The 20523-nt window shown below is 51.6% G+C and overlaps 14 protein-coding genes across 14 annotated transcripts; 7 read left to right on the forward strand and 7 right to left on the reverse strand.

Moving 5' to 3' along the window:
• Positions 1-343: 343 nt before the first annotated feature.
• Positions 344-1627, forward strand: MYCFIDRAFT_210919 (uncharacterized protein). Its single transcript, XM_007927026.1, has one exon. It carries the CDS (start codon positions 372-374, stop codon positions 1503-1505), a length of 1134 nt encoding a protein of 377 aa, XP_007925217.1. The 5' UTR covers positions 344-371; the 3' UTR covers positions 1506-1627.
• A 168-nt stretch (positions 1628-1795) lies between these two features.
• Positions 1796-2420, forward strand: MYCFIDRAFT_124741 (uncharacterized protein; the record flags this gene model as incomplete). The annotated part of the gene is made up of 2 exons (XM_007927027.1): positions 1796-2004; positions 2057-2420. Coding segments are annotated over 2 exons (573 nt in total), but the record flags the coding sequence as incomplete, so codon positions are not given.
• A 500-nt stretch (positions 2421-2920) lies between these two features.
• On the forward strand, positions 2921-3280 carry MYCFIDRAFT_195599 (uncharacterized protein; the record flags this gene model as incomplete). The annotated part of the gene is made up of 1 exon (XM_007927028.1): positions 2921-3280. The coding sequence occupies one exon, from the start codon at positions 2921-2923 to the stop codon at positions 3278-3280; it is 360 nt and encodes a 119-aa protein (XP_007925219.1).
• A 192-nt stretch (positions 3281-3472) lies between these two features.
• MYCFIDRAFT_195600 (uncharacterized protein) lies at positions 3473-3850 on the reverse strand (the record flags this gene model as incomplete). Its single annotated transcript, XM_007927029.1, has 1 exon — positions 3473-3850. The coding sequence occupies one exon, from the start codon at positions 3848-3850 to the stop codon at positions 3473-3475; it is 378 nt and encodes a 125-aa protein (XP_007925220.1).
• A 721-nt stretch (positions 3851-4571) lies between these two features.
• On the forward strand, positions 4572-5887 carry MYCFIDRAFT_210920 (uncharacterized protein). The gene is made up of 4 exons (XM_007927030.1): positions 4572-4661; positions 4838-4987; positions 5167-5548; positions 5734-5887. Exons 3-4 carry the CDS (start codon positions 5439-5441, stop codon positions 5828-5830), a joined length of 207 nt encoding a protein of 68 aa, XP_007925221.1. The 5' UTR covers positions 4572-4661; positions 4838-4987; positions 5167-5438; the 3' UTR covers positions 5831-5887.
• Positions 5888-6132: 245 nt separating this feature from the next.
• Positions 6133-7847, forward strand: MYCFIDRAFT_210921 (uncharacterized protein). Its single transcript, XM_007927031.1, has 4 exons — positions 6133-6178; positions 6370-6430; positions 6621-7436; positions 7491-7847. Exons 2-3 carry the CDS (start codon positions 6380-6382, stop codon positions 7032-7034), a joined length of 465 nt encoding a protein of 154 aa, XP_007925222.1. The 5' UTR covers positions 6133-6178; positions 6370-6379; the 3' UTR covers positions 7035-7436; positions 7491-7847.
• MYCFIDRAFT_152826 (uncharacterized protein) lies at positions 6275-9028 on the reverse strand. Its single transcript, XM_007927032.1, has 6 exons — positions 8899-9028; positions 8752-8844; positions 8624-8693; positions 7491-8570; positions 6621-7436; positions 6275-6430 (listed from the first exon to the last, which is right to left on the reverse strand). The coding sequence occupies exons 1-5, from the start codon at positions 8950-8952 to the stop codon at positions 7231-7233; spliced, it is 1503 nt and encodes a 500-aa protein (XP_007925223.1). The 5' UTR covers positions 8953-9028; the 3' UTR covers positions 6275-6430; positions 6621-7230.
• An 852-nt stretch (positions 9029-9880) lies between these two features.
• On the reverse strand, positions 9881-10348 carry MYCFIDRAFT_133608 (uncharacterized protein; the record flags this gene model as incomplete). Its single annotated transcript, XM_007927033.1, has 1 exon — positions 9881-10348. A coding segment is annotated over one exon (468 nt), but the record flags the coding sequence as incomplete, so codon positions are not given.
• A 1455-nt stretch (positions 10349-11803) lies between these two features.
• On the reverse strand, positions 11804-13063 carry MYCFIDRAFT_133476 (uncharacterized protein; the record flags this gene model as incomplete). Its single annotated transcript, XM_007927034.1, has 1 exon — positions 11804-13063. The coding sequence occupies one exon, from the start codon at positions 13061-13063 to the stop codon at positions 11804-11806; it is 1260 nt and encodes a 419-aa protein (XP_007925225.1).
• Positions 13064-13322: 259 nt separating this feature from the next.
• MYCFIDRAFT_152832 (uncharacterized protein) lies at positions 13323-14650 on the reverse strand (the record flags this gene model as incomplete). The annotated part of the gene is made up of 2 exons (XM_007927035.1): positions 13323-14537; positions 14601-14650. The coding sequence occupies 2 exons, from the start codon at positions 14648-14650 to the stop codon at positions 13382-13384; spliced, it is 1206 nt and encodes a 401-aa protein (XP_007925226.1). The 3' UTR covers positions 13323-13381.
• A 353-nt stretch (positions 14651-15003) lies between these two features.
• On the forward strand, positions 15004-16205 carry MYCFIDRAFT_163418 (uncharacterized protein). The gene is made up of 5 exons (XM_007927036.1): positions 15004-15153; positions 15281-15337; positions 15390-15405; positions 15461-15799; positions 15855-16205. The coding sequence occupies exons 1-5, from the start codon at positions 15151-15153 to the stop codon at positions 15887-15889; spliced, it is 450 nt and encodes a 149-aa protein (XP_007925227.1). The 5' UTR covers positions 15004-15150; the 3' UTR covers positions 15890-16205.
• Positions 16206-16764: 559 nt separating this feature from the next.
• Positions 16765-18311, forward strand: MYCFIDRAFT_163421 (uncharacterized protein). The gene has a single exon (XM_007927037.1). It carries the CDS (start codon positions 16802-16804, stop codon positions 18032-18034), a length of 1233 nt encoding a protein of 410 aa, XP_007925228.1. The 5' UTR covers positions 16765-16801; the 3' UTR covers positions 18035-18311.
• Positions 18312-19125: 814 nt separating this feature from the next.
• On the reverse strand, positions 19126-19476 carry MYCFIDRAFT_195605 (uncharacterized protein; the record flags this gene model as incomplete). The annotated part of the gene is made up of 1 exon (XM_007927038.1): positions 19126-19476. The coding sequence occupies one exon, from the start codon at positions 19474-19476 to the stop codon at positions 19126-19128; it is 351 nt and encodes a 116-aa protein (XP_007925229.1).
• MYCFIDRAFT_210925 (uncharacterized protein) lies at positions 19438-20311 on the reverse strand. The gene has a single exon (XM_007927039.1). The coding sequence runs from the start codon at positions 20288-20290 to the stop codon at positions 19877-19879; it is 414 nt and encodes a 137-aa protein (XP_007925230.1). The 5' UTR covers positions 20291-20311; the 3' UTR covers positions 19438-19876.
• Positions 20312-20523: the final 212 nt, after the last annotated feature.

The following is a 20523-nucleotide window of genomic DNA, read 5'->3' on the forward strand; positions in this document are numbered from 1 at the left end:
GCCCACGACTGATACCACGAGATGAGCCACCGGTTAGCGATCAGTTGGAACCTGGTGGGTTCCGCAGGCAGTACGTCCAAAGGCATAAAGTGCAAAGACGACTTAGTACCGTTGCGACCCCTCTCACCAGGAACTTTGTCTCTTTTCTCGAATTATATGGGAGTTTTGCTGGCGAGGACCTCGAAGACACCGACTCCGATGATGAAACAGAATCCGCAATTGAGGAGGGAGAGCGCGATGCGGAGGAGAACAACGAAAGACGACCACTTCTTGGACGACGCAAGAGTTCTAAGCGCATCAAGCGAGATGGCAACGCTGGAACGACTAAGACTTTCTTTACCTTGCTTAAGGCCTTCGTGGGTACCGGAATCATGTTCTTGCCAAAAGCCTTCAGGAATGGCGGGATTCTGTTCTCCTCATGTGTCCTCATTGGGACTTCCATCATAACGACTCTCTGCTTCCGCCTCCTCCTGCAATGCCGACAAAAGTATGGCGGAGGTGGGTACGGTGAGCTGGGCTCTTCAATTTTTGGCCACAAGTTCCGAGGACTCATCTTGGGATCCATCACCCTCTCCCAACTGGGCTTCGTCTGTGCAGGTCTAATCTTCACCGCGGAGAATTTGCTTTCATTCCTCAATGCCGTCGTCCCCATCGAGAAGCCACAGCCTTTCAGGACTGACTCGCTCATTGCTATACAGTTCGTCCTCTTGTTGCCGCTGGCACTCATCCGCAACATCGGAAAGCTTGGCCCCGCAGCCATTTTGGCCGACGTCTTCATCCTCATCGGCCTGGTCTACATCTGGTGGTACGATATCAGCTCTCTCGGCTCATATGGAGCAGCACCCACCATGAAGCTCTTTAACCCTTCGGCCTTCACGCTCACAATAGGCTCAGCTATCTTCACATTTGAGGGCATTGGTCTCATCTTACCCATCCAGTCGTCAATGAAGGAGCCGGAGAAGTTCCCTTATCTGCTTTACGCAATCATGTTTATCATCACATGCATCTTCACGTCGGTAGGCGCCTTGTGCTATGCTACTTTCGGTGACGAGACAAAGATTCAGATCATATCAAATTTCCCGCAGGATAGCAAGCTGGTCAACGCAGTGCAGTTCCTCTACTCAATGGCGGTCCTGGTTGGTGAGCCGGTTCAACTCTTTCCTGCTGTTCGTATCATCGAGCAATCTTTGTTCGGTGATAAAGCCAGCGGTAAGAAGAGCAAGAGTGTCAAGTGGCAGAAGAATGGAGTTCGAGTCGCAGCTATGATCTTCTGCGGCGTTGTTGCCATTGTCGGCGCATCCGACCTGGACAAGTTCGTGGCGCTGATCGGAGCCTTTGCTTGTGTGCCATTGGTCTACATTTATCCACCGCTTCTACATTACAAAGGAATGGCGGAAACGAAGGGAGAGAAAATATACGATATTGCGTTGATGACTTTGGGTGTTGTCGCCATGATATACACGACTGGACAAACTCTCAATCAATGGATTTCGGGAACATTATGAGTGGTGGCGAGGAAGCATTTTTGAACAGCATTGGTGTGCGAAAGTTAAGAAAGCATTGTAAAAAGGTAGATCATTACAGCAGTTACGAATTTCCAATGCGAAACGAAAGACATTAATAGGTAGTCAGCCAAGATTGAAGAGCATGTGAAAGATCCAGACCCTCCAAACTCTTGGTCCAAGCTTTGCACTGTCATGCCACCTCTCTCAGCTTCGGCTTGTTTCCACAAATTTACCACCACGACAAAGCGTATCGCATACCTCCAGCCACGATGAGCTCCAAAGTAATCAGCATCAGCTCGATAGGGCATTTCAAGCAGACTACTGCATCCGCGACATACACGATTGTGGACTTCTATGCCGATTGGTGCGGCCCATGCAAAGTGATCTCGCCAGTCTTCGAGCAGCTCGCCGCGCAGGAGTCGAAACCCGGTCGCATAGTCTTCTGCAAGGTCAACGTGGACAACCAGAGAGATGTTGCTGGCATCTATGGCATTTCTGCGTAAGTCGCGCATACACGAGTCGAAGGAGGGCGAGGCTAACACGCACATCAGGATGCCAACCTTCCTCGTCCTAAAAGGATCCAAAGTCACCGAAACCATTCGCGGCGCCAATCCTACTGCCCTTCGATCCGCCGTCCTTTCCGCCGCTGCCGATGCGGCCAAAGGTCCTGCGAAGCAAAGCGCCGCTTTCTCTGGTTCGGGACAGAAGTTGGGAGGCGAGAGCAGTGGCAGACCTTTGGGTGGAGGATCAGGACCTGCGATGCCAGCGATTCCGAATGTTGCGGAGATGTTGACTGCGCCTGGACAATTCGCGCAAGGAAGAGGCGTCCCTGCTATGATTGTGAGGTTTTTGGGACTTTATTTCAGCACACTATTCAGCTTTGATCCGATGAAGACGGCGGAGGAGAGTCCATTTGCTGTCAGGAAGGCGAACTTCAACAAGGCGAGATGAGGGGAATGGGAATATCATGAGGGATGAGGGCGTTTGTGGAGTTTGAGGATTAAGAGCGAGATACCTTCTGCTAGGCATTAGATGGAGTACGTGAGACCTGGGTTACGTTACGAGCTGCAATGGACAACGAAATTTCGCGGCATCTCAGGGATATACTGTTTCTCGAAGCACCCGATATTCTATTATGCCACATGTGTCTTAACAGAACAAGGTAAACTCGTGGGCAGCAAACTTCATTGTCAATATATGAGTTTTACACATGTCTTGGAACTCTCCCCGAACGCAGCATCGATTTCATGGCGCCGACTGATAGGAAGAAAAAAGGCGTACAAAAAAACAAGCCCACCAATCATGCGAAGCCCGTGCAACCAGCGCAAGACATCGTTCAATTATGGTGGCAGCATCCAGCTCGGATCCAAGCTTGGGAAGAATTAAAGACCAAAATCGACGAAGCAATCGATATAATGGACGCAGAATACCTGGAACTCAAAGACGTCCACGATCTCATGCTTCCCAAAGCCGCAGAATATGCACAAGATTTTCTCGAGGATGGTGTTCTTCTCAGAGATGCTGTCGTCGCTGAGCTGCAGCGTGAAGGGCAGGAGGTGGAGATAGAGAATCACGATGACTTGATCAACGGTCGAGGAGATAATCCGGTGAAATATTCTCAGGCAAAGGCTCTGGTGATTGAAATGGTTCAGAAGACTATCATCGTCAAGCAGGAGGTGCGTAGGTTGAGGAAAGGGATAAGTTATGAGGCGTGGAAGAGAATCCAGGAGGAGGCTGTTGCGAGGCGTTGGGAAGCCGGTGAGGAACCTTCTTAGACGGAACAACACACATCGATTGAGAGTCTCTGGGCTTGCCGCAGGTCTCTGCGGGCCTCGTGTACCCGGTGTTTCATAATTCAATGCGGCTATATTGCTACTGTCTACAACACTGTGAGCTTGGTGCTCCTATTAACGCGGAGATGACGATCGCGATCGATTCTTCAGGCGCTGACCAGAAGGTATAACTCCTCAACAATCCTTGTTCCAAAATAACTGGGCATATCTAGGCACTGTGTCGAAAGACGTGAAGCCTCCGCCCGTGCTGTTCGTAACGTTCACCCATCCTGTAGTGTTCCCTGTCAAGTATTTCGCTGTCGCAGCGGCAAAGAAGCTCGTCACATAGACATCTACCAGAGTGCTATCGTCGGTGATGTTGCTTGTTGAGACATTTGCGGCCACGTAATGTGGAGTGTTATAATAGCCCCGGTTGAAATGGATGGTATTGTCTCCATCGCTGCCGAAGTCATCAGTTGTGTAGTATCCAGGAGTGGTCCAGAGTCCAGTTGAATAATTGTAGACATTGCGATCATTGTTTGACTGACGCTTGTAGACAGGATCGACCTGCATGTTGGCCAGGATGTTCTTGGCAACTCCCCATGGTGCTGTCATATATTGCCACAGATTCGTGTATGGGTTGGACTAGTACGCATTGTCAAGGGTGAACCGTCCCTTCAGAATGTCATAACGGAAACCACCTGTGTTGGTCATAATGATTCGCGGATGAGCAGATGTGTTGCGACCTTGCGCATAGACGACTGCTGGAAAAACTGTCGTCGTGAGCCAGGTATAGATAGGAAGTGTTGAACCCTTGCTGCAAGGACGCTGTATGTTTCTCGAAAGTGGGACGATTAAAGTCCAGACTCCAAATACTGGCGAGTCCACGTCAAATCTGACGACTTTTGTTGAATGACTTCGAAATCAAATGCTAGCTTAGGAATAGCAGAGACCTTCGTGATCTTGATGGTGCCGCTGCCATTTGGAGATCTAGCCTTGGTAACACTCGGTAAAAAGCCATCGATGCTTGTCCAGCCCACCGTCTCACAATATCGTCCTGCAGCGGTGCCCATCGCTGAGGCATCGAAAGCCACCGCATCTCGAATGTGGCGATGTCCACCGAATATCTGAGTCTTCCAAAGCAGCAATTTAGATTGTTCCGATGGAGACATGTTCAACCTCAGGCCTCACTTTCTCGGCAAGCGGCAGTGCGGGCCGACATGATCCAAGCTTCATCGCTTCGTCTTCTCAAAGTTCAAAATTGCACACGCTCTTCAACTTCTCATCACGCGAAGAACAACAACACTGGTCCGCACCAACACCAGTCCTTGAATCGTTGCTGTGCATCTCCAACATGGTGAAGTGAGCCTGCACACGCGTCTCGGTAGGTCACCGCACACTTCCCACTAAATGTCCTGATGAAATGGCAAAACCGCAAACTAGAGTCTTTGACCTCCAAGGAGGACTGAAACTGCATTGCTACGTCAGTCTGATTGACTTTCGACCACAACTATACGTTGAATAGTTGGTCAGCATCCAAATGCTAATCATTCTTCATAGGCGCCGCCGAGCTCGCGTCTTTGTCCTCGAATGATCGATTCTACCTACCCTTCGACCAGCTGGCGCTGTTCAACTCCCAGAACCTGCAGCAGCAAGCGATTGCCGGCTGCCTCGCAGCATTTGGGAGTGACTGTGGATGGTACAGACCAGGTAAGCAGGGCTATCCCAACTCCGACCCTGAAATGATGATTTAAGCAAAAAATTGGAATTACCGGCCGAGGTGCTACTCACACCGCTGGCGAGAACATTGGCTCATTATATCTGATCTTTGGGATCACTTCTGCTTTAGCTTGGACGCTCTTGCCGAACGGAATGCTGACAGCTGACAGGAATGAAGCATTGCGCAAGCTTTGTCGACCTCGTGACTGAGACCACGAAACTCCTTTCGACCTCGCACATACCGCATTCGCACATCCCTTTTGTTATCACCCTTTCACCATACCCAAACAATCGGAGCCACTTCCGCCGACGTGGCTATCGACGCAATGTCAGATAAGTTTCGAACCTACCTCGAGACTCGCAGCGAGGGCATATCAGGAAGGCGCCCTGTGCCAAATGCAGCACCTGGCATGGCTGTCACCAGTTCGGCTGTAGCGAGGGCATGGCCAGTCAAATCATGAGCACGCTGCAGCAAACAAGATCTCCGGCTGTAGCGGAGCCCGAGAAGAAGCAGCGCAAGAGGGCGAAATCTGACCTTGTGGCCGGACAACGGTGAGTAATTGAAATCACCTCTCCATCTCCACTATCATCTGATGAAGCGGCACTGGGCTCCGATAACATCACATGAGCCGATATGCCAATCTGTGACAGGCCTAGAAAACCTCGTCCACTGATCTACGCCACTTACTTCGCAAATTCTATCAACAGTGCCTCTGAGCTCAGCTAATGTGACTTAGATACCAAGAGCCACGTCAATCTGGAGTCGTCATCGCCGTAACTCCAATTGCCACTCCACGACTGTGCCATCCGAAGGCTTTTGGACCATTTCGCTGAGCAAGGTCGCCAAGAGCAGCTTGAAGCAGATTTCATTGCGTTCATCAACGCAGCGTCGGCATGAAGTCGTTCATCGAAGTCGTGTCATCCATGACTCCAATCCCTCGGTACGTTTGTGCACCTGTCAAACTCGCTGCGTGTGCTCTGATGAGCTCTTGATGACGAGTCTGATCCGGCATTGCCGATGCAGACACAACCTTTCTTTTACCATTCATGCAAACCTGATCATGCACTTCTCCGCAATCAGCCCTTCCAGATGTCGCTAGCGAACTATGCTTACCAAGATACAGCCAGTGCGTCGACAGAGATACCGGGTTTCAGAGAGACACTATGCCGCAATTCATGGTGGTAAGACTACCCGGTATTCCCCCCAACTCCGACTCAAATGATGATTCAAAACAACAAAAGACAAGCATATGTCCGAGCTGCTGTGACAGGTAGCACAGACGAGAACGTTGCGATCCTGATACCTTGCATGCGGCAAATTGCGCAGTGACTCTGTCAACCTGTCTCCTCGCAGCTACTGACGTTTTCTCCAGTACTTCCCTCATGCGTCAACTCGACGAAGTGAGAGCGCGAAAGTCAGCGATTCTTTGGAAGGTGAGCTCCATATCCCCTTTGCTGCACTTCCTACTCCATGATGATTCTATTTCATATCTCACGACGGTCGACATAGCAGCCAAAGGCTGCGTTGATGAGATGGCCCCTGACAGGGCCTTTGACGCTGATCGTACAACACACATCACTTTCAGTCATGAGCTCCATCAAGAATCATACTGACTAGCAGCAGGAAATCCTAGTCGCGAGCACTGTGAGCTGTTTGTATAGGAGTCAGCACCGTCCGGGAGGCGGTGTAATGCGAAGCTCCTCGCTCGATGAGCGGCGAGCGCAGGGAAGCTCTAGTGTCATGTCACCCTGGACGCCGGAAGCTCAGCCTCTGCAACCACGCCGAGCGCCATTGCCGCTGCATCCACGCATCGACAGAGTACACGGATGGTCTCAGGCCCAAACAGGGCATTCACGATCTGGGCATTCACGATCTGGGCATTCACGATCTAGCGATGCCGTACTCGAGCTCGAACGAGATCTCCGACAGCGACTCAATGCTGCAGCGGCCTTCTATGTCGCCGACGTCCTTTTGAGAGTCTCACGCCAGGTGCTTTTCGCGGAGCGACGTGATCGCGTACAAAAAGAGAGCTGTTGAAGGGAAGCGCCAGCATGCAATCGACCATCCGGGCTTCCGGTACCAGCCACGCTAGATGCAGGTTACGTAGACGCGAATGCAGCAGCTCGTCACGCTCGAACCTCGCAAAACCTCCCGCAAAAAGCCCTGAATTGCGTAGACTACACGTGATAGCATAGTGAAGGCGATTATCAAAAACCAATGCTCTACAGCACACCTAGACCTTCACTCCTTCCCTCAATTTCAATCTGACCATCATTGGCGGCTTCTTCCAAATGAAGTATGTCTTCATGCCCTTTGTCCATTCCTTGCTTTCTGGCAGCAGTTCCCAATCAAAATGCCACACAAACTTTGCTAATGCTATCCGCATCTCAAGGTATGCTAGATTGATGCCGATGCAAGAGCGCGGGCCAATCGAGAATGCTGCGCTATGTCAGTGCCGCCTTCTCAGCGCATGGTGAAAATGGATAGACTCACGATTCGATGCTGCCTTGTTGTCATCTCTGAACTCGGGAGGGCAATCATCGCCCTTCAGCCATCTCTCGGGATGGTATTCTGCCGGAACATTGAAATACCTGGAGTCACGCGCCATCGGATAGTTCTGCGACGTCACACATACACCAGCTGGGATATATTGGCCATCGACTGTAGCGCCTGGCGAGACTCTCAACGCATGTGACGGAGCTGGAGGGAAGAGTCTCAAAGCTTCCTCAATGCAGCCATGCAGGAAAGGTAATTTGGCCGGGGTAGTCGAATCGCCCACGATCTGGTCCGAAGAAGTAAAAGCACCTCGTACCTCATCCTGGAGCCTCTTCAACGCTTCTGGATAATGGGAGAGATAGAACGTGGCGCCGGACAGTGCTGATGCCGAAGTCTCGGACCCAGCAACAATCAGCATGATGGCCTGCGAGACAAGCCCTTCTTCCGTATATTGTCCTTTCCGGAGAATATCAGAAAAGAAATCTTCAGTATCTCTCTTCGTCCCCTTCTCAACTCGAGCTGCGACTCTTTCACACGTATACTTTCGGAGCTCAACCCGATTCTGCTCCAACTTCTTAATCGGTACGACGAATGGTAGACCAAATTTGAGAATCGGTATCCTTCGAATCATGTCATACATGATCCCGAACGTCAAGGACCCGAACAGTATATCAATCCAAGGATGCGTGGTGGCTGTTTTCACGCAGTCAAAAGAGGCTCCAAACGTCAAGTCGCCGATTATGTCAAAGGTCAACCAATTCCACGCTTCTACGATGTCAATTCCATGAGGTCCAGTGCCTTCGCGGGCTAGCATGGAGATCCAAGCGTCGGTATATTGGAGGACGATCGGTTCTTGTTCCTTCAAGGCTCGAGGCGAGAAGGCGTGGGTGAAGGCTGCCTTCTGTTTCTGGTGCTCGGCTATGTCGCGCGTGGAAAAGAGGTGTGGTGTGTCAGGACGAGCGTAGGAGAGGGATTTGGGCATGCCGGGCTTGCTTTTGGTCGGGTGATAGTAGATGTCTTTCACGGCTTCAGGTCGAGCGAAGGAAAGCTCGTTGGGAGAGATGCGGACGATGTCGCCTGATGGAGCCGTGAGTCGAATTCAGTGGCAGGAATTGCAAGGCTGTTGTTACCATATTGCTTGTGTATTTCTGTGAAGATATAGGGAAGATGACCGCTCAACGAGGATTTGACGAACCACGCCTAGTGGCACGCTGAGCATTAGCTTCGCCACTTCAAGCAGCACTACGCCAGACAATACCTCGGAGAGTGCGGCTAGCTTGGGTCCTGGGTATTTGGCCAAAGGGTGGAAGAAGAGATTGTAGATGCCAAGACTAATGTAATAGCCAACGAGCTGAGGTAAGTGTTAGTTCCCAACGAGTAGGAAAAGCTCTTGGGCGTCACTTACAACAAGCAGTCCAATCGTAGCCAGCTGCCAGAAGTTGACACTTAGTTGAGCCATTATGGCGACCAAGATATGCTTAGCGAAGAGAGATGGCGAAAGAAAGGGCAGCGCAAGACGACCAAGATTCGCTTGCTTACTCGACTACATTGTCGAGATGAAAGCGAGACTTATCGTGCGGATCTCCACAACCAACTGCTGTACTCCTTTTTGGCGAACTCACTTCCGCATTCTTGCGCTCAATCAGGGTCAGAGGCTCATCAGACTCAGAGCATCCGGAAAGTCCAGATAGCGGCTCGTGTTTTCTAAGGTTTGGTTGGCATTAAGGTTGTCGCTGGGAGGCAGTGGAGTAAAAGTCCTACTTTGACCAACGCTCATTCCGAGGCAGTGTGTTTTTAAGGGCGCGGTCAACAGCCAAGTCTTTGATATACATACCATGCAGTGGTGTGGTATGCGGCCGCATTCGGGATGCTTCCTGTCGCTTCGGAGAACGATGCTTACAGAAACTGGCCGATTCCGAGGGTAGAGTTTTGAGCAAGCTGATTACCAATTTCTCGCTTAACAAGGCATATTGGACTTGCTATTGGACAAGATCAAAGTTTACGGGTATTCTCCTTCCGCGAAGACAGGGAGGACTGCTGTACTCCAGGATAGACACAGGGGTGTGGCGTGTCGAACAGAGAGTTTCTCCTACCTAAACGAGCGAAGAAGGAAAGTCGAAGGAATTGGCTCCGGAGAGAGAGGCCGTTTCTGCATGTTCACCATGAGAACCGTGTCCAATACGAAGAACACCTTCACCTGATGAGCACCGAGACTCCATCGCTGCCTTGCTCCAATAAAAGCTGCAATCCGATCATCCAAAAAGCCAACACCATCGATCTGTCACTCGATCGGCTAGTTTAGGAACCCTGTGTTCCGTTGGTTCTTGAAAGAGGGTGTATTGTAGTTTCCTCAAAGCGAACCAAAACAGGGAGCATCAAATCGTAATTCAGCCGCCCAGACAAATGCCAAGAAACTCGTCTCTACTTATCCCACCTTCTCCTCGCACATCGAATTCGTCAATCATAGCCTGCAGTTCCTCCTCCTGAAGCCCTTCTCCCAATTCCCTTGCAACCCTTCTCAGGTCCTGGAGCTGTATCATACCCTTGTTGTCCGCATCGAACAGCTCAAATGCCCGTAATATCTCTTCTCTCGGGTCCCGATCCAGGATCTTTTGCGCCGCTATCGTCACGAATGCTTGATGGCTCAGCAATAATCGCGAAGGGCCAGAGAATGTCGGCTGTTGCGAGATGGGTGCAGGATGTCCGGGAGGGTGTATGCTGGAGGCGGGTACGCCATTCTGTTGTAGAATTTGCAAGAGCTCGGATTTGGGTATCTCGAATCCTAAAGCTTTCAGTGCGACCTTCAGCTCGTGGTAGTCGATGTGAGAGTCCTTGTCCAGGTCGAAAAGCGAGAACTAGAGATCGCAGTCAGTATATCATGTTCTGGCCCAGGGAATGCTTTCTGGCGCATGCCGCTTCATTGATCTCTTCTCTCTGCTCTTCGCTTATGCGCTCAAGCGCATCACGCTCCTCGGCCTCTCTTCTTTCCCTTTCCTCTCTTTCCCGCCTTTCGCGCTCCAGGCGCTGCGTTTCTCGTTGCTGTTGTGTCGTCGATGGGCCGGCCGCTCCATAGCCTGTGGGATTCTGCTGAGGCGCTGCGAAAGGCGTTTGCGAAGCATAGGGAGTCTGCGCGCCGGCGCCGCGAGTCAATCCCGAGGTGTATGGGCGCGAAGGAAAAGGTTGGTGGGAGGTCGCCATTGGGAATAAAGCGCGGGAGGTGCTATCGAGATGGACAAAGCTCCAAGAAGTGGGGTAAGGAAGATTCCTGAATCACAATATGGAAACGGCTACTCCATATACTCCGCGCGTATCGTACAAGGCACCAAAAGCAGGTGAATGGTCGTGAAGAGTGCAGCCAATTCAATGTTGATGTTAAGGTTTTGGTTCACGCGTCGCGCGTTCTCAAGTGGGTCCAGGGTCTCGCCTTCTTCTCGCGCCTTACCCAGCCACTTCACTCCACACTCCACAACCTCCCTCCCTTCTCACCAACATACGGCGAGGATAATCGGACACGCTCTGCACGGAGCAATTGAGACCAACTGACTGTCTGCGTCATACCTACAACTGCTCAATTCTTGCGATGGAGCTGTCTGTCGCGATGACTTCGCCGAGCGTATCTGAGCCTACCTACAGCTACCTACAGCTACATACAGCTACCTACCTACAGCTACCACCAGCCTGTTGAGCGAAGAACTCAGAGGTCGGCATAACTCAAAGCCATCATCGGAGTTCGCCATACCCTGTACAGCTACTTAAGAATCCTGGTGCCGACGCTCAAGACTGCAAATGCTCGACTGAACCGCCGCACGTCACATCTTGTTGGACATATTTAATAGATGTCATAGTAATATCCACCGCGATCATAATCCTTGGGATCATGAGGACGACTTGGCTCCAGACCACGATCTTCAGCCTGGCTATCAAGAGCTTCCTGCTGTCTCTTTCGCTGATTCTCTCGTTTTCGAGCAACCTTCTTCCAGAAGTCTCGGCTTGTTGCTGTGCGTTGTTCTGACATTCTCGTCGATTGTTGCCGCTCTTTCAGAAACGGTTCTTGCTTGTTGTTGTTCTCTCGTTCTGGTGCTTCTGGTGCTTCTGGTAGCTTTTGCTTGCGATTGCGTGTTAGCGAGACCGCCACATGGCTGACGGTACTTGTAGTAGAAAACTGGACGATGAGCAGAGGAAGCCATCGAGATCCGCACCCGCATCTGAATCTACATTGGGCGGCGATGAGATGACCGTGCGAGGTTACTACGATCTTAGTGGCAAGAACTTGACTATCTGGGTGTTTTGATCTTCAGATATGGTGTTCCTCATCTCCTCAAGCTCGACGCTTGTTTCGCACACTGTCTTGCCATCTCTACTTGCTCGTCTGTCTGACAGACCAGCACGCGATGCTTACTGCTCTGGCTTCCAATGTCCGCGACAATGACATCCTCTGGCTTCTCGTTCTTCTGTGCATCAAGTTCAAAGCCAAGACACTTCACTCCTTCGGTGACTGCTGTTCGAAGCTGGGCTCCCTTCTCGCCAATTCCTCCTGCGAAAACCAGAGCATCAACATCCCCACCTAGCTTCACGTAATAGCTGCCAACAAAAGCCAGAATTCGATCCACAAGCAAGTCAAATGCCAATTTGCATGTCTCATCCCCTTCTTGGGCATTCTTGCTGATCACGCCAAAGTCCGTCGTGCCCGTGAGTGATTGCCAACCAGCCTCCTTGTTCAGAATCTGCTCAGCTTGCGTAATATGCATTCCCTTCGAGCTGCTGCTGCTGAGTCTCCCAGCATCATGCGTAAAATGAAAGATCAGGCTTGGATCTATGTCGCCAGATCGAGTTGCTCCCGGTAGGCCAGCCAGTGGCGTAAGACCCATTGTATTGTCTAGACTTTGGCCATGCTTCACAGCACAAGCCGAGGCGCCAGATCCGAGATGTAATGCGATGATATTCAGCTTGTCCTTTGGTTTGCTGAGATACTCGGCAACGGAGCGTGTAATAAATTGATAGGAGATGCCATGGAAACCATATTTCCGCAATTTGTTCTTCTCTGCCACTTTCTGATCAATGGCGTATGTTCTAGTTGCCTTTGCTATTGTGGCATGGAAAGCTGAATCGAAGAAGGCAACATTAGTGACCTTTTCGTTGTTTGCATGGACAGCCTTTACGATCGCGAGTGCACCTGCATTGTGGAGAGGTGCCAGGTCCGAAAGCTCTTCGAGATGCTGATATGTGTCTCGATCAATGCGAGTCGGTTTGTCGTAATCGCCTCCATGTACCACCCGATGGCATGCGAATTCGACGTCGTGTCGATGCTTCAGCTCCGGCAGGCCTTCATCTTCGGTCAAGTGCTTGATGATATATTCGTACGCAGATTCTTGCGAGTCAACCTCTTTGATTTCCTGGCCTTTGATTTTCAGTTCGCCGCGAGTATACTTCAGCTTGGCAGGTGGTGCAGTTAGACCCGAGACTTCGATGTCTGCCAATTGTTTGGGGTCTTTTGTCTCCGACTCGTACGAGAAAACAGAGACTTTGACAGAGGATGAGCCTGCATTGATTGCCAGGATAATTTTGGGCATGGTTGCTGTGTTCGCAACTGAGAAGTTCCTTTTGGCGAGGGGAGAAGAATCAGGAAACTTACACGGGTTCAATGATTAATGGCAGATGCTACAGGACGTTGTTGAGCGCGAATTGTCAATCGATCGATTGGAAAGCGCAGCGAGTGACGTTGGGCCGCAGCTTCCGGAAGTTGTGGAGCCATCATTACTGTACTGTAGCTCACCAACCACGCCACGTCTAGGCCATGGCATGAACGACCGGTCTCGTTATGTGCAAGCTGAAAATGGAAGCAGTTGTATCGCAATGAGTATCTATAAGAGCCTAAAATGTATGCACTCTCAATGTTTTCGCCGCCGACGCTTCTTCCACTCCAGTTGTCTGTCGTCCAACTCTTGCGAAAGCACTGGCTTTCCGTCATCTATCAACCTTCTCACTTTCGGCGGTAGTTGCGCTCCAGGATCATTAGGAATGGGAGCTTCTGGCCGTGCTGGATTAGGTTCAACCGGTTCACCACTTCGTCTCGGCTTCACAAGCAGTAATATAAACATGCCGACCACGATGAGTACCAGTAGTAGAATGATCTTGCGCTTCGTGCTGCGCTTCTGGTATCCAGTAGCGACCTTGAGCTCCTTATCGGCTTCCTTGACATGCTCTGCTGTTCGCTCCACATTGTAGTCGATTCGATCAAGAATGGTGCCTTGGTCGATTACCATGGTCTGAATCTCCTGGAATATGTTTGACAAGTCGATGACTCCTTGCGCAATCTTTTCTATCTCTCTTTCTCTTTGATCAATCTGCGAGTCCATCATGCCTCTTCGTCGTACTTGAGCTGTTTGGAGGAGCGTTGATTGAGCAGCAGATCGATCATACTCGGACTCCATCATCGCAGGATCCGTGTACGGATTCTGCGCCAATGGAGTGCTCGACCTGTCCAAAGGAGAGCTCATCCCGCCGAGCGAGCGCATCTTTTTGAGGTACGTGGACTGCTTCTTGCGGAACAAAGTGCTGACCTCGCCCACACGGCTTGCCAGAGACATCTTTAGATTTTTGGCCATTGTCGCGTCTGCGCTTGAGATTACCCCTCCTGATTGCTGTTGTTGCTCTTGTACCATTCGATCGATCCGGCGAATAGACTTTTGGCAAGTCACGAAATCTTTGGTGATGTCCTGTGTCAAGCCCTCAATCTCTCTTTCCTCCTTCGCCTTCACGCTCTCGTCATCGAAGCCGGGCAGGACGTGTTTCGCATGCATCTGGTCCAATCTCTTCATCTTTCCAGCAATGTCTACAAGCGTCTGGGACACCTCGTCTTGAATGTCTAGCCATCTCGGCGGCAATACATCCATTTCAATAACTGCATCTCCGTCGCTTTCTACGTTGGACATGAGTCCAGCCCTCTCCTCGTCCGGATTGTCTGCAAAGCGGCCATGGCTGGGTCCGGCGAATCGTGTTCGTTTTGCTGGATGGTGTGTGTACGACTGTCGATATGATATGAAGCTGTGGGCGACCCGGTTAGGAACGGATATCATGCTTGATTTGCTGGAATAAATGTCGACTTACAGATTGGTACGATCTCGCCAGGCGCCTAACACGGCCGTCGAACTAGACATTGTAGATCTCGAGTATGAGGCGCAAGCATCATGCGCGTTGAATGCCTTGTCGATACAGCCACTACTCCTTCATCTCGTGCTTCCTCCGGCCGCTATTGTCGGCTTGCTTGATGTCTCCAAGCAATTGGTGTTCCTAGAGCCAAGTATCGCGTGGGAAGAGCAACTGTCGCAAGGAAATCAATACACGCGACAATGAAGAAGAAGGCGGATCGGAATGCGTCGCAGGTTACGTAGCTTGTACTGGCCAGTCTTTGGCGTGAAGCTCGGGCGTGGCCGCTGGAAATGGACCCTGTTTGTCACTGCCTCAATTCTGGGTTCAAGTCAAGGTTGGTTGGCCTCCGCCATACGAAACAGCTGAGCACTGCACTGCTTCTGCCACGATCTTCCAACTTTCCCAAGCCAACATTAACACCCCACACCTGCCAACCTATTCTACCTGTCACCGACCTGAACGACAGCACACGTACTAGGCACTGCACCGGGACTCACACACAACAACCATGGTACGAGTCATTGCGATACCCCGCCTGTCGTGTGTGCCTGGCAACGTTTCTGAATCTTCAGAAATGCTCCCGGGCAGCGCTCAGTAGGTGGCCTAAGCGAGACAGCGGCTAATCTTGTCTTACGCAGGCGGACTCATTGACTGAAGAGCAAGTTTCCGAGTTCAAGGAGGCATTTTCTCTCTTCGTAAGTCACCAGCATAACCCTTCTCAACACTAAGGCTGACAATGTCGCACAGGACAAGGACGGCGATGGTACGATCAACTCAAACATTTCGAGTCGCGAAGATTCTCTGACATGCGATGGTAGGACAAATCACCACGAAAGAGCTCGGCACTGTCATGCGCTCCCTCGGCCAGAACCCTTCCGAGTCGGAGTTGCAGGACATGATCAACGAAGTCGACGCCGACAACAACGGCACCATTGACTTTCCCGAATTTCTCACCATGATGGCACGCAAGATGAAGGACACGGACTCTGAGGAGGAGATTCGCGAAGCCTTCAAGGTCTTCGACCGCGACAACAACGGCTTCATTTCCGCTGCTGAGCTGCGACATGTCATGACCTCCATTGGCGAGAAGTTGACCGACGACGAGGTCGACGAGATGATTCGTGAAGCCGACCAGGACGGTGATGGAAGAATCGACTGTAAGAGGCTCTTCGCGCATCACACCCAAACAGCAGAGAGACTGACTTCCTGCAGACAACGAGTTCGTCCAGTTGATGATGCAGAAGTAGAGCAATCCTTCTGCGATGCAGCGGTGACGACTCGCAAAAGAAAGTACAGAAGCGGCTCAAGCGATGGCGATGTTCCCAATCATACCCTCAAGCGTCTTGGTATCGAGAAAGCTTTTTTTGTTTTATTCTCTATAACTTCAAGCATTAGGACAGCAGGACGAGCGTATGGAGATGATGCTCCACTTGAGGCGGCACTTCAATGTGCTTCACGACACACGGAAAGGACCCTTCAGCTTTTGTCTTTCTATTGGGATCCTTCATAACGGCAGGTCTAGTGTACGTTGGTATCTCATACCCAGACAGCAGCTGTGACTCCAAAATCTTCTCTTCCATTCCAGGTCTCTATGAATGTCGGCATCACGTCTGGTGAGAAGGATGCCCAGGCCAAGACTGTGGCACATGAAAGCGGAGACCACCATGTATCTTGGCAAGATCGCAAGTGAAGTGATCTCTGAAAGCTATACGACTCACGCTATGCAGTATGATGCCTCACAATTTGAATTCGCGATGGAGGACGGTGGATGCTCTCACGCCCCATGCATTGCTCGTACCCGGCATCTCGCCCCACCTCAATGTCGTCAAGCTCATTCTTGCAATGTGACCCACAACAGGGTTGGCAGGAGTCTCCACGTTCCTGTCGCACACGCGGCCTACAACTTATCATATCGTACGAGTGAGTCGACACAATTCCGAAGAAAGTACATGAATCCCGATTTACGATTGCATTTCTCCCATCAACAGTTCTTGACGAGCTTGTCTTGGCATTCATATATGGCCCAAGCTCCTCCTTGCCAAGCCAAGCAAAGTCCGAACACTCGCCGAACTTGCTTGAACATTCATCTCGAGGTCGACCTTTGAACAACACTGCGCATACACTGCACTGTTTCGCGACTCGACATCGCGCGCTACAACATGGCAGGCAAAGCGGCAGGCGCCAATCCCCTCGTTATTGCAGGTAGACCAGACACATCGCTCAACGTCCAGTTGCATCCACTCGTACTGCTCACCATCTCCGACTACATCACACGACACACGATCCGCCAGCAGCAGGGCCCTGCACTCGGAGCTGTCATTGGCCAACAAAATGGCCGCAACTTCACTCTCGAGCACGCTTACGAGTGCAAACTGGCCGACGAAAAGACAAGCAGCGTGTCGTTAGATGGCGAATGGTTCAACGAGCGCCTCGAGATGTACAAGGAGGTTCACAAGGAGCCAGCGCTCGATCTGGTTGCTGTCTTCGCTCTTGGTCCAGTCGATGGCCCGCAGCCTAGTCATCTTCCACTCTTGGAGCAGGTCAAGACCATCACCAACTCTGACAGTATTCTACTGCTGCTCTTCCACCCAGAACTGGTGGACAGTTTGCAAGGCGGGAAGCTGCCGATCAGCCTGTACGAGCCTGTGGAGGAGACTGGCGGCGATCAGACGCAGACGCGCTTCAAAGAGCTGGCTTACGAAGTTGAGACGGGAGATGCAGAGAGAATCGGAGTAGATTTCGTTGCGAAGGGCAGCGGAACTGCAACAGCCGTGACTAAAGTGGAGTCTGCATCGACTGCTGGAGCTTCAAAGGCGAAAGATGCAGCCAAAAGCAAGGGTAAAGGTAAGGCGAAGGACGGCGAGGATGGCGAGGCAAACGGCATTGCTGCATCGAATGTGCTCTCGCCAGAAGACGATGAGCTCATCTCATCGCTTCAAGCCAAAGTCAACGCTATCAAGATGCTGAATGAGCGCCTCAACCTGATTCGCAAGTATCTCACCTCGCTTCCGCCAAGCTACCTTACAGATGCCACATCCACGGCCGCGCCTCCAGAAGGCACAAATCATCCACTTCTTCGCAGCGTGAATGCGATGCTCTCAAGACTTCCACTTCTTGCGCCACCCACGGGCCAGCAAATTGCGACTGACACGCAAGAGCCGAAGACTCTACTCCAGCAGGCAGGAGAGCGGGAGAAGCAAGACGTGCACATCACGTCTCTGCTTGCCAGCCTCACACGGTCAATATCAGAAGCTCAGAGCATGGGTGCCAAATTTGGCATTGTTCAGAAGGATCGTCATCTGAAAGAGTCACGCAACGGCTTTGGCAGCCGGGGCGGACGCATGGGTGGCTTTGGAGAAGAATCCGCCATGGCCGACAACGGCGCGTTTTAGGAAGACCCGTCGAACGGAGGCTATGGAGGCAGCTCCTCTGCACTGGGTGCACTGGCCAATGGTTTGGTCAGTGCCCGGCGCTGGTTTCGGTAGGATGGCTGCACGAGCGATACGATGACATGAGTTATGAGGAAGCATTGCAATGGCGTTTGGGCAGGTCGCAAGACGCAAGAGACGCATAGAAATTGCATCAAGGGTGAATGCAGATGGTGACACCGCGCAGAAAGTCGCTAGGTCGTAGACCAGATACTCGAAATGGGAAGAGCTATGTAATCTTAGCCGCGCTCTTTGATAGAGCAAGAGGCACTCATTCCACCAGCATTATGTACAAAGGCTAGGAGCGCTGCCCACTGGTGAAGTGCAGATATTCAGGCTTCATCTGACGCTCGCCAATCAGCTGTTGCGCTGGCGTTCTCAGCTGTCTCGAGTAAGATCGGACTGTCTTGGCTCATACTTAAAGCCTCACGGAAGTCATTGCCTTCTGCGGGCTCAGCATACAGTCTTCATTTGCAACATCACTTCGATGAATGATACAACCGGCACATTCGTCACTTCTGCCGGTGCTACGACTGGGAATGTGACCAACATGAATCTGGCAACAAGCTTGGGAGTCGTATGGAGTCTCAGCGCTACAACGCTTCCTGCATCGACAACTACCGTCACCATTCTCCAGCCCAAGCAACCCTTCACAAGCACAAGTCTGGCTTTACCTACTAGTGGATCATCTATCACGATGCCGACCGTATGGTGTCTGCTTCCGCTACTACTCATCAGCCGACCCGCTCGCTTCAAGTAATTCGGTTCGCGACAACTTACATTCCCGATGCTGACCTGTGACCAAGCTGCTGAGACAGGCGAGGGGCATGGAGGCGCATAACGAGACACTCAGCCTTCTGGGTGCGTAGGATCGATCCAACGAACACTCTCCGGCTTCTCTACAGGCTCAACATCTGGCAGGTTCACAGCAATAGCCTCACTATCACTTCTCATGAGAACACATTCTAGTTTCTCATCCGCGCTTGCATTGATCTCTTGATGCGGTACATATCTGGGTCCAAGTCAATACATATCTTTCGCCAGACGGCCACGACTCACGGCGGGACGTAAATGAAGTCACCCGGTCCGGCTTCAGCAGTATACTGCAATTTCTCTCCCCATCGCATCCTGGCCTTGCCCTTCAAAACATAAATGACGGATTCCAGATGTCCGTGGTGATGAGCACCAGTTTTCGCATCGGGATGAATATGAACGGTGCCCGCCCAGAGCTTCTGCGCCCCGACGCGAGCAAAGTTTATGGCTGCTGCTCGGTCCATACCGGGAGTCATATGCTGGCCCCCGACTGGCTCAAGAGAGTCAGATGGAATCACACGAACGCCTGAGTTCTTCCAGTCATCTTCTGGTGGCGGATGATCGTGATGGTGTTCGGCTATCGTCGGTGACATTCTGGGTGGAGAGGCTGATGGTTTCAAGTTTCGACAGTCCTGTACAGCAAGATGGAGATGCTTGTGCGATTTGTTCGAAGAATCAAAGCACGCAATGCAGTTGGTGGAGACGCTGGCTATTGTGTTAGGCCGAGCTCGCAAGCAAGGTGGGGTTGCCGGGCAGCAGGCAAGGCGAGGCCCGATATTCATACTACCAAACGAGAATCAACCGCAACCGCACTTCGACGTTCAACGGCTTCCGAAGGCCTCTCGCAGTATTGGGTGAAAAGCGTGGCTAGGCGCTTCTCCTTCGGCCAGCAACTGCGCATTTCTATTTCCTTCGCTGCATCAATGCGGCTGGCTCCGCTGGCTCCCAAAGCCACAGTACCTACTCTCCAGAACGCAAAATGCAGAGGTTGGCCTATTGCTTCACTGGCTTGGTAGGTAACCTCTCAACAAATTCAGGCTCCGCGACGCCAACGACCCCTCTCGCATCACCGGCGACAATATGTCCGTACTGCACTTCTCGTTGTCCGACTTGCTTGAGTACTTCCTCGATACCACCGTTTGCGGCCTGCGCAGTCATCGGAGAGCGGAAAGCATGGGCGATCTCGAAAGGCCCTAGAGTGACCTTGCGGCCAAGCTGCCACCATCCCCAATATACGGGCAGAACGCATAGAACGCAGAAGAAAGTGCTCGCGATAGCACCAATGCCATAAGCCCAATTCGTGCGGTAGTGAATGGTGTCCTTGTACTCCACCGCTGAGTACTGGTTCACAACAGGAGGCGGAGTCAGCGTAGCGTTGTTGGTAATGTTGGTATAGATAGCAAACATAATCTGGTTAATGGACGATACCACGCCCTTCACATGCACATCGTTTTGACGCGATGGGTTGAGTGGGTTCTCATACCACCATGCACATCCGCTTGAAGCGTCTCGGGATGTATATAGCTGGGCGCTACTGTCTTGAACAAGCCACCAGCCGCTGGTGCCAGTATCTGAAGCATTGGCTTGGCCACCCATGACCATCTCGAAAGCTTTTTGTAATCCGGCAAGAGTGGTGTTCA

Source organism: Pseudocercospora fijiensis, assembly GCF_000340215.1.
Source record: "Pseudocercospora fijiensis CIRAD86 unplaced genomic scaffold MYCFIscaffold_3, whole genome shotgun sequence".
Classification (NCBI taxonomy): Eukaryota; Fungi; Ascomycota; class Dothideomycetes; order Mycosphaerellales; family Mycosphaerellaceae; genus Pseudocercospora; species Pseudocercospora fijiensis.